This window comes from Carassius gibelio, chromosome A3 (assembly GCF_023724105.1).
Source record: "Carassius gibelio isolate Cgi1373 ecotype wild population from Czech Republic chromosome A3, carGib1.2-hapl.c, whole genome shotgun sequence".
Taxonomy (NCBI): Eukaryota; Metazoa; Chordata; class Actinopteri; order Cypriniformes; family Cyprinidae; genus Carassius; species Carassius gibelio.
Window position 1 is genome coordinate 10,338,439 of NC_068373.1, and position 13,565 is coordinate 10,352,003.

Here is a 13,565-nt window from a genome sequence, read left to right on the forward strand (position 1 = left end):
AGTTTAAATGAGATTGGATATAGCATCTCAAACAAGACTCTTTGTTAATGCCTTATTCAAAGAGACGTTTTCTCTCTGGCTTGAAACAGTTCACTCTGAAATCTCCTTTGTATAGTTTCATCAGCCTAAGTAATTTAACAGATTCAATGCTTGACAAAAACATCCAGAGTTTTTCATGTTCAAACAATTTTGGGCTAAATTATACAGGCAAAGCAAGAGCTACCTTTGTGCACTACTTTTGTCACACAGATCTTAATGTGTATTGAAACCCTTTCAAACCCTAGACTTTCTACCTTTCATTTTGCTTTATTTATCATATTTACTTTACCATATTTCATACTCAGCAGACTGCTGTATAATATTAGAATGCTTCTTCTGTTGTAATTTATGACACTTTATAGTTTTGTTTTGGTGTCCCTTGCTCTAGAGTTTAAGTGCTGCTGGGTTTAGACTCGTGTAGGTGGGGCCAAACTTGATACTTCTATGTTTTCATTGGTCTAATGACAGACTTTCACCCCCAGAATTACTATTAGAATTGTGGGAGGCTGTTTACTGTAAAATATACTCAGCCCACTCACTTTCATAAGATTACAATCACCATCCTTGCATCCCTCTTATCTGTATACTTGCCTCTTTCTCGCAGCTCCCTCATGCTTGTGCCTGCTTGCATCATTTCATGAAAGAAAGGGAGTGAAAAAGAAGCAGAGGGAAAGGTTGCAAGGGTGTAGTGCAATAATACTAATAATAAATAGTTGAAGAGGGAGGGAAAGAGAGTAGGAGGCAGATGAGAGAGCAGAAAGACATGTTTTGAGCACAGACAACAAGTCCCAAACAGACCAACAACTATGGGTAGACATACTCATCTGGCGGCTACTAATCATTGACACCTCTGGATGGCAGCTGGAAACTGGGAAACTGAAGGTACAAGTGATGAGTCAGACTCAGATAATCAACAGTCTGGTCCTCAAGCCATACTGCTGGTGGTTCCTATTGGAGTACCATTCACTGAACACCACTGGCAAGGTCTTTGGGCACTGGGAGCAGGGATATGGAGGCACACAATGGTTTTGTTCACCTGTGCGGACCAGTTGAAACAGGACATGGGTGTGGAGGAATTTATTGTGGATGCCGGGACAGCACTGCAGAGACTGGTGGAGAGGTGCGGCTGTAGGTATCATGCCTTGGATAACACCAGCTTGGACAAAAGTGCTCCGGTTGCAGAAAGTGGAGGAGATGGTACATGAGAATCAAGGGCAGTTCTTTGAAATGGTGCGGTCAAACCTTGGATTTGGGGATGAAGACACTGAAAATGAAAGAGAAGACGAGCTCTGCAGGAAATCACGGTAGTTGACACACCAGGCTGGGATTGGTTCTCTGACCAGCACACACCAAGCATATATATACACTTAATGTTGTCTTATTATTATGGTTAAATATGTATCTCATAAAACATATATAACTTCAGAATAAATATAAATCTATTTGGTATTTTATTAATATTATTTTTATTGCATTTAATATTTTAATACTACTTAAAAGAGGCGAGGCTAGCCTTCCTTCTGGTATATCAACCAATCATCAGACAGAGCGTAAATTACATATTAGTTTGAACGTCTCGCTCTGCGCTGATTATGTAACAAATAGGTTATTTATGAGTAGCTATGATTAATGCTATTAGTATAGTGGAAATAGTCTGGGATTAAATATACCTACGTTCCCAAAAAATCTATTTCACATGACCTACAGAGACGGTTAATAGCTGTCTACAACAGCCTTATAAATAGCTAATATTTGCTCCGGATTTATCATGAAAGGACACATGAAACACATACAAATGTCTTTTTAAATGTTTATTACACAAATAAGGTTCAAGATAGTTGATAAGCGGCAAAATGCCCGTAGAAGGTCCATACATAATCTAATAAGAGCACACCATACCATTTCTATGAATAAAGACAGTAGGAAATTTTCAATTGTATTTATACAGCACAATTTATATTAAGAAATGTCAAGACAGACAAAAACATTACACAATGCACTGCTATATATAATATTGTGCATACAATAAAGACACACAAGGTTAAAAGAAAAAAAATACACTTGCAAAAGTATATCAGGCTTTACTAATAGCGGTCATGCTAAAAGGAAACTGTTTCTACTAAGACACCGGGGAACAATCAAAACGGTTATTTATTCAACCCTTCAAGAAATACTTTTAGGACCAACATCCCTAGTTTTCTGCACTCCAGGCTATGCTAAAACTGTCCATTTCTCTCAGCTCTAAGCCTCTTTGTCCATTTCTTTCTATGACCTCATACTCCTACTCTCTCTTGCCCTCCTGACTTCATCCATTAGCTCCTTCAGATAATTAATCTCTTTAGTGAGTGATTCTGCTTTCTCCGCCAGCTCTTGATTACGCTCCTCTAGAACCGCACACTCTGACTGGAGGGATTCTTGCTCTGCACGCTTCTTCTGTCGGTACCGGGTCGCCGCAGTCTTGTTCTGCTCCATTTTCTTTAGCTTTTTCTTCTCAACCACAACCTTTGAGCCACCGGTTGACTTCACTCTACCTGTGAGGGGAGGTGACTCTGACTGCTGACTTTGGGTGGGCTTAGACTCAGGTGTAGGGTATGGCTTCACCCTGTAAGATCGAGACTGAGGAGAGGCTGGGGTTTGTTGGTCGGGGGAGACTGGGCTTGGAGAATTATTCACAACCACCTTGCCTGGATGGGACGCCCTCACATTAGCCTCCTCTTTGGGAGCAAGGACAAGAACTATGCGGGTTGGGGAAAGGGACAGGACAATTTTGGGCACCCGCATCTCAACGGGGGTTGGACTCTGCACTTCAGCTATGTCCACCTCACAACCAAGCTCAAGAGTGTCTGTAGGGGACTCGGGTGGAAGGATGGAAGGTGATGGGACTGGGGAGGCCGGTTCGGACTTGATATCAAGCTCGGCCTGGGGCTCAGGGACTACAGAAGAGGCATCTGACACTTCACAGGGTGTTGAGGGAACGAATGGAATAGAAACTGGAGAATTCAAAGTGAGTGGAAGACTGGAAAGTTGATCAATTTCAGGGACAGTCACTGGGGGAGAGGGTGAAGGGGTATGGTCAGAAGCTACAGGCTGGGACTCCAGGTCTATCTGTGACTCCAGAGAGGCAATGAGTTCCTCAGGAGAACTGGGCGGATCCTCAGAATCATAGGAGCCAATCAAAGACTCCAGATCAAACTCACTCAAATCAATCCGTTCTGTCATCCAATCCATTTCACTGAATGAATGATCTGAAACAGAAAACATTAAACGACTGAATGCATAAATTTGAGAACTCCAGGTATATTCTGAATGCATTGCTATACCTTACCATTACCACTGTCTGTGCCAACTTTATCTAGGCACAGCTCATCTGATGGGAACCACGACAGGGACATCTGATTTTGCCCAGCCTTCTCCCCTCTCTGAGGGAAGGGAGGAGTGCAGGGTGGGGAGAGAGAGGAAAGTGGAGAGGAAGAGAAAGATGAAAGGGGCGATTTAGCGCCTCCGAGAGGAAGAACCTCCTCATCTTTATCTAGGAAGGACCCAAGAGGGTCAGCCATCGGTGAGGAAGGGTCCCAAAGAAGGACCTCCATATCGTCCGGGCCAAACCGTGAGCTCATCAAAGACATGGCTGTCTATTTCAAGTGGAATCAGAGAGTCTTCTAAGGAGAATTCGAATAATTTCGTGCTGTCGGGTACAGCAAAGGTCAGAGTTGCCACAAGGGACCTGCAAAAAGAGATGAAAAGTAGTTAATCTCTTTTATAACAATAAAAGCACATTTAAATAATTATTGTTAACCATAACATGTGAAAGCTATTATGCAAGGAAAAAAAAAAACGAAACAAAAAAAAACTCAAGTTATTTCTGACGCACAATGACATCATCTGCTCACACCCTACACCCCAACCCTTCTATGGACTTCTACCACGTGACTCTTTAATCACTTACAGACTTGGCTCTATTTATAAATGCTCAACGCCAATTTATCACAGGCAAAAGCTCACTGGTTTTCATAAATATTAAAATTAGCTCAGATTTCCATTTTTGATAAAAGACAAATGTAATGCAACTACTGTTGCAGCGTTACTAAAAGCCAAAAAAAAAAGACACCGCCATTTCAGGGCTCACCGCTCCCTTTTCAGGAACGTGCGCCATTTTATAGAGAAGACTAGACGACAAAGAAAAGTATAATAAACTCTCTCAACTCGTGTAAATTTGAATAAAACGTTATCAGGTTTATTGGAAATTGAACCTCTATAGAAAATAGAGACGTTGTGGTAGAATTTAAAACATGTATGACTACAAATCCATAGACTGATGTTGTCTCTTCCGGGCGTCAGACACATGGCGCGCACTAAGCTCGAGACGGTTGTCATGACCTTATTCGCCACGGAAAACATTTTCCTAAATCTATTAAAAATAACAAATCCCCAATGTATATCCAAGGAACACAAAAAAATAGTCTACAACATTTATGGTAATAAGGATGATAACTTAAATAGTATACTTCCGCTTCGCCGGCCGTATAAACGACATTAGACAAAAACAATTAAAAGTATACTTACGCCATTTTGCAATAAATGAACGGAGGCAGTGCACTATGTTGATGCACTGAGGAGTTTGCGCGCTTTCTACAGGCTGCAGATCACACGGCCATTTCGGCGAAGAGCAGAATCGCTCGGATATCAACAAAATATGAGATGAAAGAAGAACAGAACTGCGGTTGATGACGTCGAGTTCACGTTTATATATGACCTCAGTACAGCTTAGACGTATCCTTCCGCCAGAGCGCATTGTTTTGTGTTACTGGGCGCAGACAGCATATAGACCCATCGTTTTAGTCAATTTGTATCACGATGAGCGTCATAAATAACAATTAAAACTTCTCATATCTATTCAGATATATTTTGTGATTATTTAGGAGCCTTTATGATAATGTCCAATGAGGAAAAAGAATGATATTGGCATTGAGCAGAGTATTGTAAAGATATAATCAGAGCCCGACTGATATCAAATGGTTATCAACATTGTAGTTGTCTATCGGTCGATAGATCGACATACAAATGTGTCGTGAGCACAACGTTTATTAAAAACAAGAACGCATGAGTCATTTAGGTCATTTCAGGGAAAGGTTGTACACAGTCCCCGTATGTAGTGTTGTCTCTATCACCCTCCGCTGGACGAAAATTAAATTAGTTTTGTCTCAGTTGTGTTCACGGGAATTGTTGTTAATTTGCTCTTGGTGAAAAACCCGAATAAAAGGACTAAACAGGCTGTATTAAGCTCGGGTAGAAACAAAAGAGAATTGAAACAGCCATTCATTAAGTGTGTAGTTTGTTTAGTGATCCTGTTTCACTGATGCATTTGAGGAACAGAGAAAGACAATAAATTACAGCTGCCATCTAGAATGCGTTAATTTATTTTCTAAAAACCTATATTTAAAAACAGCATGTAATTTTGTACAAAATTCTGTTTCAAATCCCGGCTAAGCAAACAATTACATTAGGCAGTGTACAAATATTTGACAATTTATTTTAACAAAACACAATTATTAAAATGGAAAAAGCCCCACCATGTTCAGATTAAATTTTATAAACAATAAATATCAAACAAACAACACAGGCACATCGATTTAAAAACAGATATTTTGGTCTAGTCGGTCGTCGAAAGCTATGGTGTAACATTCAAACACTGAACTACTTTTCTTAAAATAATGATAACAACAATATTTTTTATATAACTACAATATATTATACATTTTGAATTGGGTAAACGTCTCTCTACGATCTTTTATCATATTATTGCTGGTAATATTCCTATTGAATTGAAAGTGCTGTAGCTGCAATTGTAGTTTTCGCCATATAAAATACAGGAAACGAGAATAATCAAAACATTATTGATATCTTGTGCCGATATATGATTGATCTGATTCTCTCTCAGTGGGTTTCTCTTGGCTAAACATTTGCTAACTGTCAGCCTTTCATCAGACGACCACAATGCAGTCCTGCTGTGTGTAGCTGGTATCTGAGAAGAAACCTGATCTGTGGGTTTGTGCCTGTCTTTGTTCTCAAACATTAGTATAGATCTGTCTCTAATTCAGCGATCCTTTTCCAGCTTCAGGCTCAACCGCAGGCGATTGTAAACTGCGTCAATGAAAGAGTGCATAGACCAAGGCCCTCTTGAGCTGCTTCACGCACAGTGACTCTATATGTTTACACAGTGACTCTATTTCCCACTTTTATTATTCTCACTAGTCGTTGTTTCTGCCTCGGGGAACAGCTCAGGGTTTTCTGCCAGCGTAGAGCGGATTCGCTTCTTCTCTTTAAACCGGCCCGAATGTGAGACCTTCACATGGCGTCCCTTTGTTGCCGTTTTGTCCACGATGCGTTCCAAGCGGGCGTTAAACTGGCTGTCCACAGCTGTGTCGGGCGTCCCGGGCGTCTCCCCAGCGTTGCTGCCATGGTCTCCAGGGATTTCGTACAACACTTTGGGCTCTGATTTCTTCTTACGCAGGAAAGTCAGTTTCCACCAGGCTGGTGCTGGTTCTGCGGTCGCCATTTAGATGAAAACAGACTTGGGTAGCTCTGCAAGGGGGACAGAATGAGAAAGGGCTACATTCATGAGTGAACACCAAGCAGTAGGCCTAAATTAGAAAATGAACATTAAACATACTCTTTTTTTATTGAAACATTTGAACACGAGTAATAGGAATAGTCATAACGTGTAAGCTGAGCCCTGAGGGTGTGAGATAACGCTAAGGTAAGATCTGTGTCATACATTATAAGGGACAGCCGCTAATGAATTTTTTAGTGTAATCCAGTAAGCACCATATGGTAGAGCTATGCAAAGTTTTAATCTGTGGAGCTTCGGTTACAAGCCTCAAATTTCAGGAGGATGGAAATGCTAAATGTAGACCATGCTAATGTTAAACGAAAGAATGTATAGCTTATTTTATTTTCATGTATTGGTTTATGAGTTGATAATATTGATGATTTACACCATGGTTCAAAAGTCTGGGGTTGTAAATGTATTTATGCTCACTCAGAAATACAGTAAACACATCAATTGTGGAAATATATATATATATATATATATATATATATATATATATATATATATATATATATATATATATATATATATATATATATATATATATATATATATTTGAGCTGTGAGAACATTCGTATTAGCCAACATATTTCATAAACAAACGTGTATGAGCCTAATTCTACAGACATTTGTAAAGCTTTTTTTGACCACAGTCTCCATGCAGGCCACAAACTGAATTCAGTATGACCTCTGACCTCTTGGACTTCACTTCTCAGGAGTGAATGATGCTGCTGCTGGTGTGATTTTAGCCATGATGCCCAGAGTGTTGTAGCTTTGCTCACACTACAAATGGATTTTACATGATTCATTCACGTGATTTTACACGGCCCATTCAGATGTGAAGAGTTCACAGTCCAGAGTGTGTTTAAGGTTCATACACCAGCTAGAAAGGCTGCTTTGAAATAAACCATTGCACGCATCCAGTGCACATGACAGAACACTGTCCAAATGAAACTTTGTATCATATTTTGAGGTTTGCCACTCACTTACACATGCACAATAATAAAAAAATAAAAAAAATACATGGGGCAACTTCTTGATTTCCTGGGAAAATAGTTATTGCTTCCCTGTTCATTTTCATATCTCGAACAGAAACAGGCTTCAGTGAAATGTGGAAATCAACTCCCACACTCAGATTCACTAAAAACTGCTGTAGCGTGAGGCAATGTCCATTCATGGGAAAGGCTTGGCTCTGTTGCTTAGAAACACAGTGGTCATTTTCATACAGTATGCTAATTTCTGTTCACTCTCTCAGGGCTTTGACTGTTTGCTCGTGCTTTTATGTTTACGAGAGCAAACAAAGATCAGGTGGTGCTGCTCAGCTCCTTTTATAAAAGGAGGGCCTTTTATTCAAAGAGTTTTAACAATCATATTTCATTACCCTGGCTGGACAAGAAAAAATGGTTTAGGATAGGCTTTGAAACAATTCTCAGTCAGAAATTGCTAATAAATGTAACAAAGAATTGGAAAAAAATATCTGTTTTTGAAAACTACAAGTATGCATGCTTGTAAAACTATTTGGTTTCATTGTTCATTGTTAAAAAAGCGATGTCTTTCTTTTTTAACTGTAGTTTAAATTGTGATTTATAATACAAACATAGATTTTGAGGCGTTCTGTAATACAAACTCACCCCAATGCACTAATACCAGGCCAGATTTACTGTGGGGAATATTATGGTCAGGATTTGGATAAGGAAGATTTCTCTTTGCATTGGATAAGGAAGATTTTCTTTTGCCAGGGGAAATTTTAGGCAAAGCACATGGTCTTACGCACTTCATGCTGTTATGCATGCGTTTTTCATATTAAGATAAAAATAATGATAAGGGTTAAGGACATCATTGTTCAGAAAGAAAAGCCGGTGCTTTCCGGGAACATGTCAGTGTTCATCGGGAACGCTCTGTGTGCTGAGGATTTGATAAGACTGACAGATCATGATAATAGAGAAAACAATTACTTTGGAAAATCAAATTTAGGATTTGTCTTGTCACGCGTTTCAATACAGGCATCACAATAATAACCACAAGTACATTTAGTTTCAACAGAAGCTCCCACAAGAAATCGAAATCTCTGTAGACATCTTGCTTAATTAATTATTCCTGTCGGTTGGTTGGAAAAAGCATCAGGTGTTAAGGTCCTCGGAGAGCTTCACTCGGGGAACAGTAACACTCTGTGAGAGTTACATAATGAGTAAAAGATGAGCAAATGAGAGGAACTGTGGTGATCAGAAGAACTGCAGGAAGAATCTTCTCGTGTTTGACTCTTCTTGTGGCATTGGTGCCTACAGATCTGTTGTTTGACACTCACACTCTTTAGAAATAAGCACCCACCAACACACAAAAAGGAGGAAATTGGTCCCAATTTTCCCAAGAAGAACATTTCGCTGCTCGGAAGTTGCACTTTTAAGAAGTTTGGGAGAACATTTGTTGATTTTAATTATCAAAGTGATCACCGATCTTTCTTCAAAAATTAATCGAGAATTTAAAAACATACTCATAAACTCATACAGTTGCTGATCTATCCCAGTGTGCGCCTTGATATCAATTTTTAATGTCAAATATTAGTCAAAACTTGCTCAAGATGCTGTAATATCATTTTAAATTCAGTTTGAGTGAAAGTAGGAACTTAATCAGAAGTTTTTGACATCATCTTCTTTAGCATTTTTGACCAGTTTTGTTGTTGTTGTTGTTGTTTTATGCCAAACTGATATATTTTCAACACCAATTGCCCTCTGGGATAGTAACAGTATACAGCTACTGTATAAATTCAATGTGGATAGTATAGCACAAACAATTTGCTTTTGAGAGAATGGGATGAGAAATGTTTGAATTCATATTGAATTCTATGACTTTTGATTGCAGTTTTAGACTTAAGCACAGTTTGAGACATTGCTAAAATCTCTTCTGAAACTGCAGAAGAGAAAGACGTGTGATTATCTGAAACAAAACTGAAAGTTTTTTATTAACGGGTCAAAGGGAACTTTTGTGTGTGAATACAAATACTCAAGCAGAGGGTAAACAAATAACGCAGACTAGACTCCATAACGTTTGCATTTAATCTTATAACGATGTTCGTTTCTTCTCGTTCACTTGAATTACAACACTAATATTATACTATGAATATACCACTTATTTCGGACTGACAGAATCATTTTTAAAAGCAATTATCTCTTCTTTATAGGGTTGGGATCTCTTCGATTTACTGTAATTCAGTGAGTTCAGTAGTTTCTTGACTGCATTTCTTCCCAATGTAATGTTTTTGTCAGGATAAGTCAATTCAAAAGACATTCATAGTGCCTGCTGCTGAACTTGTACTGTTGACACAACTGAAATACATTTTTTGCATTTCAAAGTGTTCACTTGATTGCAATAACACACACACACACACACACTCAGGCTCCTCATTGTGAAAGATTAGTCAGTTATATGTTCTCTGTTTGCTATGAGTGTGTAATCAAATGTGTCTCTGTGTCCAAAGGTCATTAAAATTCATAGCTTTAAGTACGCTTTTTCTCTAGAACCTACTAAAAGTTCCCATTTGATCAATTAATTTCATTCTCTAGAACTCAATATTAATTCCCATTTGATCTCTATGTTTCACAGTAATTGCATCTGTCAGCTCATTAATATGAACGAACTGTGACTGGAGTTTTCCAGTAAAAAGCCGCTCTCACCTGTGCAGGTGAATGTGCGTCTGTTGGGACAGCTGTTATCTGTGTAAGAGCCGTCACTATCCTGTCTGTTCAGTTCTCTGTCCCGTTGAGTCCAGCAGGTAAGGTCATCGCCCTACAGGCCCGATTTCAATGAGTTTCTGTCTATCTCTTCTTTTCTGCCTCTTCTCCGGCTTGGCTGTCCTTCTGGTTCTCAGGTGTGGATTCACAGGTGCGTGACTCCTCCCTCCCGCAGACACACACACACTCCTCCCTCGGCTGCCTGAATAAACAGGGTGATGTGACATCAGCATCACAGGACAATAGCTAATATATAGCTGGATTGGGTGTTGGTCAGCTATTGATATTACAGTAGTTAATGGTTAAGAGGCTATACAAAGGACGTTGGGAATGTAATCAGCAGGGATTCACTTTTTTTCTTTCTTTTCAATACTGTCATGTATGATTCATTCAATGCTTTTTGCCACTTTTTCACAATTACATAACATTACATAAAAAAGCAACTAACCTAAATAATCATTCCCAAAATTAAAAAACTTTTTCAAATGCCAATGGAGTCTTAAGTCTGCTTTTAAAAACATCAAGAGATTCAACGGATTTAATCATTAATGTTAAACCGTTCCACATTCTTGGAGGTGTGACAACATTTTTTGATAATTTTAGACTAATTCAATATATAAACATGTACATATCTTGAGAGCACACATTTCGGAAAGCGTCATAGTCCAGTTATTATTTCTGTTGTAAACTCTTGTTTTGATATTCGTTCGGTTCTGTTGTCCCCTTGTTTCGTGTGTTTAGTTCCTGATCCCTTGGCTTCTCGTATGTTCTCATTTGTCACTGATTGTGTTCTTCAGCGGTTTCTAGTTTAGTTCTTTATTCTTTGTATACGGCAGCTATTGATGTTTGGGGTTTATTGTGAGTTATTGCCTTTGTTGTGCCAAAGCTGTTTTATTGCTGGGGTTTCCCCTATTATCATCATCATAATAGTCTTTTTAGATTACTTATTTAAATAAAAACTGCTGAACTTAGATTCACACCTCAATGACCTTGAAATTTCACAAGATGCACATACGAAAATAAAACCGTCTAGAAAACATCCTAGTGACATTCTGCTATCAGACAGGGAATGTTTTAGCAAAATAATGCAGAGCAAACCCCCCTGAAAGTTACATTCTTCAAACAAAAGCACGCAAAATCATACATACACCTCAAAAAGAAAATATCAAATATCGTTCATTTCCCCCTTTTTTTATTTTTTACATTTCGACAAACACTTTAATTCAACAAATACTTTTATCACCTATTCTCTAGATTCTAGACAATTATGAAATTATATTTTAATTATATATAGATTTACCTTTATACATATGTATTTACCTCCAAGCTATATATAATAAAATCTCAAGAAAGAAAGAAAGAAAGAAAGAAAGAAAGAAAGAAAGAAAGAGAACTTCCACATCCTACCAGTAGAGGGCAGACTCTCAGTCGTGTTAATTTGAGAAGTACTACTCCTCAGTCCTGGTTCTGGCAGCACTTTGAACAGGAACTGGTGCCAGGATGTCCACTGGTGCGATTCGGCTGGTCGAGGGACACTAATGGCTGACTTCTGTCCTAGCTGGGTGTGTAAAGGAGGACTTGCCCTCTGTCTAGGGGCTGCTTGGTTCAAGTGGTGCACTGGCAGACAGCGCATGGCCTTTATACACACAGGGATTAAATAAGAACAAGCCACATTTCATGGCCCACTCGAAAAGCATGTGGCTGTTCAACACCAGCTGGGCTTTGAAGCTGGTAGTTTGCTCATGGCAGCCAAGATCTGATGCTTCACAGTCTGCAGAACACACAGTCCATTAATCATTATCTTATAGCTTCTGATGGGAAACTTTGTTCGGCCCGACAAGAGTCATTTTTAAGAGAAACAGTTTGTGCATGTAAAGCACTGGGCCTCTTTCTGATATCTGACGTTTGGTTTGAACATTCAGCAGAATGTGAATTTAAATGGCTACTGATGTTACTGAATTGCAATTGAAATAAATCCAAAACAATCACAAAAAAAAAAAAAAGAGACAAATGTCACTAGGCCAACTCAATAACAAAATAGACAAAATGACTTGTAAATAAATTAGAGCATGTTTGGAAGTGTGTTCTTCCACCATATTATATATATTGTATTAAATATAATAATTTTGTATTTATATTTTAATGGCATACTTAAATGCAAATATATACAGCTTGCATTTTACAAATTGGTTATAAATACAATACAACACCACATGCTGTCTATGAAAAATCATAGGGCTGACAAACTGATCAGTTGGGTTCTTTTATAAACTACAAACAGATGTTTTATGAATCTGCTTCTTTTTCGAATAAGAATGAAAATACATATTTTACTACCTCAGTTGAAAAAATTTCAATAAATCTTCATTTAATTCTAAATAACATAAAAAAGTATTTTTACTTTAAACGATTTTGATGCCATTTAAATGTATATATTTATTGATATATTTATTTTTTATTTATATTTTACGTTTTTTACATCCCATCATACTTAAATAAATGCAAATGTCAATAGATTGCATTTTACATATTGGTTAGCCTATTTTTTTCTGCAAATACTCCTCATGCTGTCTATGAAAAATCATGGAGTTTTCAAACTGATAAATTAAGTGCCCTATAAACTACAAACCTGTGTTATATAGATATTATAAGTTATAGTTATTTCTATTGTATTTTTAAAACGTCTTCCTCAAACTAGAATTAAAATACGACATATTTTACCTTCTCAGTTGAAATTCAATGAATTTGCTTAGTCTCAATTCAATTCTGAATAACATAAAAAGGGTTTTTTTTTTTTTCATTAAATTATTCAGATACCATTTAAATTTGACATATCAGTACTCTCAGACCAATCACACGCATTACAGTTTTCATTTAGCTCGTGTCGATTGGTCTGTGTTGTGTTAGTGCGCCTCCTCGTGGAGAGATTCACGAACAACAGGGTCTTCTGTGGAAAGAGCAGTCGTGAGGTTAAAGCGTGTTTGTCCACCAGGGGGCAGAAGCACCCGCCAGACTTCATTACTGCCCTGAACAACAACACATTGGAAATTTAATTACTGTCAATCTATCGAGAGAATAAAGTTATGTCATATCACAGTCCACAGGGGGAAAGGAACGGACAGATGGGCTACGGGTGCAGATTGAGCTGTTTTAAAGGAGCAGAACAAAAGGATGACAGTTGTTTTTAT

The 13,565-nt window shown here is 38.2% G+C and overlaps 2 protein-coding genes across 2 annotated transcripts; both read right to left on the minus strand.

Annotated features, from left to right (window-relative positions):
• Positions 1-1,835: 1,835 nt before the first annotated feature.
• On the minus strand, positions 1,836-4,770 carry LOC127946235 (cyclic AMP-dependent transcription factor ATF-4). The gene is made up of 3 exons (XM_052542673.1): positions 4,603-4,770; positions 3,365-3,763; positions 1,836-3,284 (listed from the first exon to the last, which is right to left on the minus strand). Exons 2-3 carry the CDS (start codon positions 3,663-3,665, stop codon positions 2,305-2,307), a joined length of 1,281 nt encoding a protein of 426 aa, XP_052398633.1. The 5' UTR covers positions 3,666-3,763; positions 4,603-4,770; the 3' UTR covers positions 1,836-2,304.
• A 635-nt stretch (positions 4,771-5,405) lies between these two features.
• On the minus strand, positions 5,406-10,540 carry LOC127946241 (proline-rich protein 15-like protein A). The gene is made up of 2 exons (XM_052542687.1): positions 10,321-10,540; positions 5,406-6,621 (listed from the first exon to the last, which is right to left on the minus strand). Exon 2 carries the CDS (start codon positions 6,593-6,595, stop codon positions 6,263-6,265), a length of 333 nt encoding a protein of 110 aa, XP_052398647.1. The 5' UTR covers positions 6,596-6,621; positions 10,321-10,540; the 3' UTR covers positions 5,406-6,262.
• Positions 10,541-13,565: the final 3,025 nt, after the last annotated feature.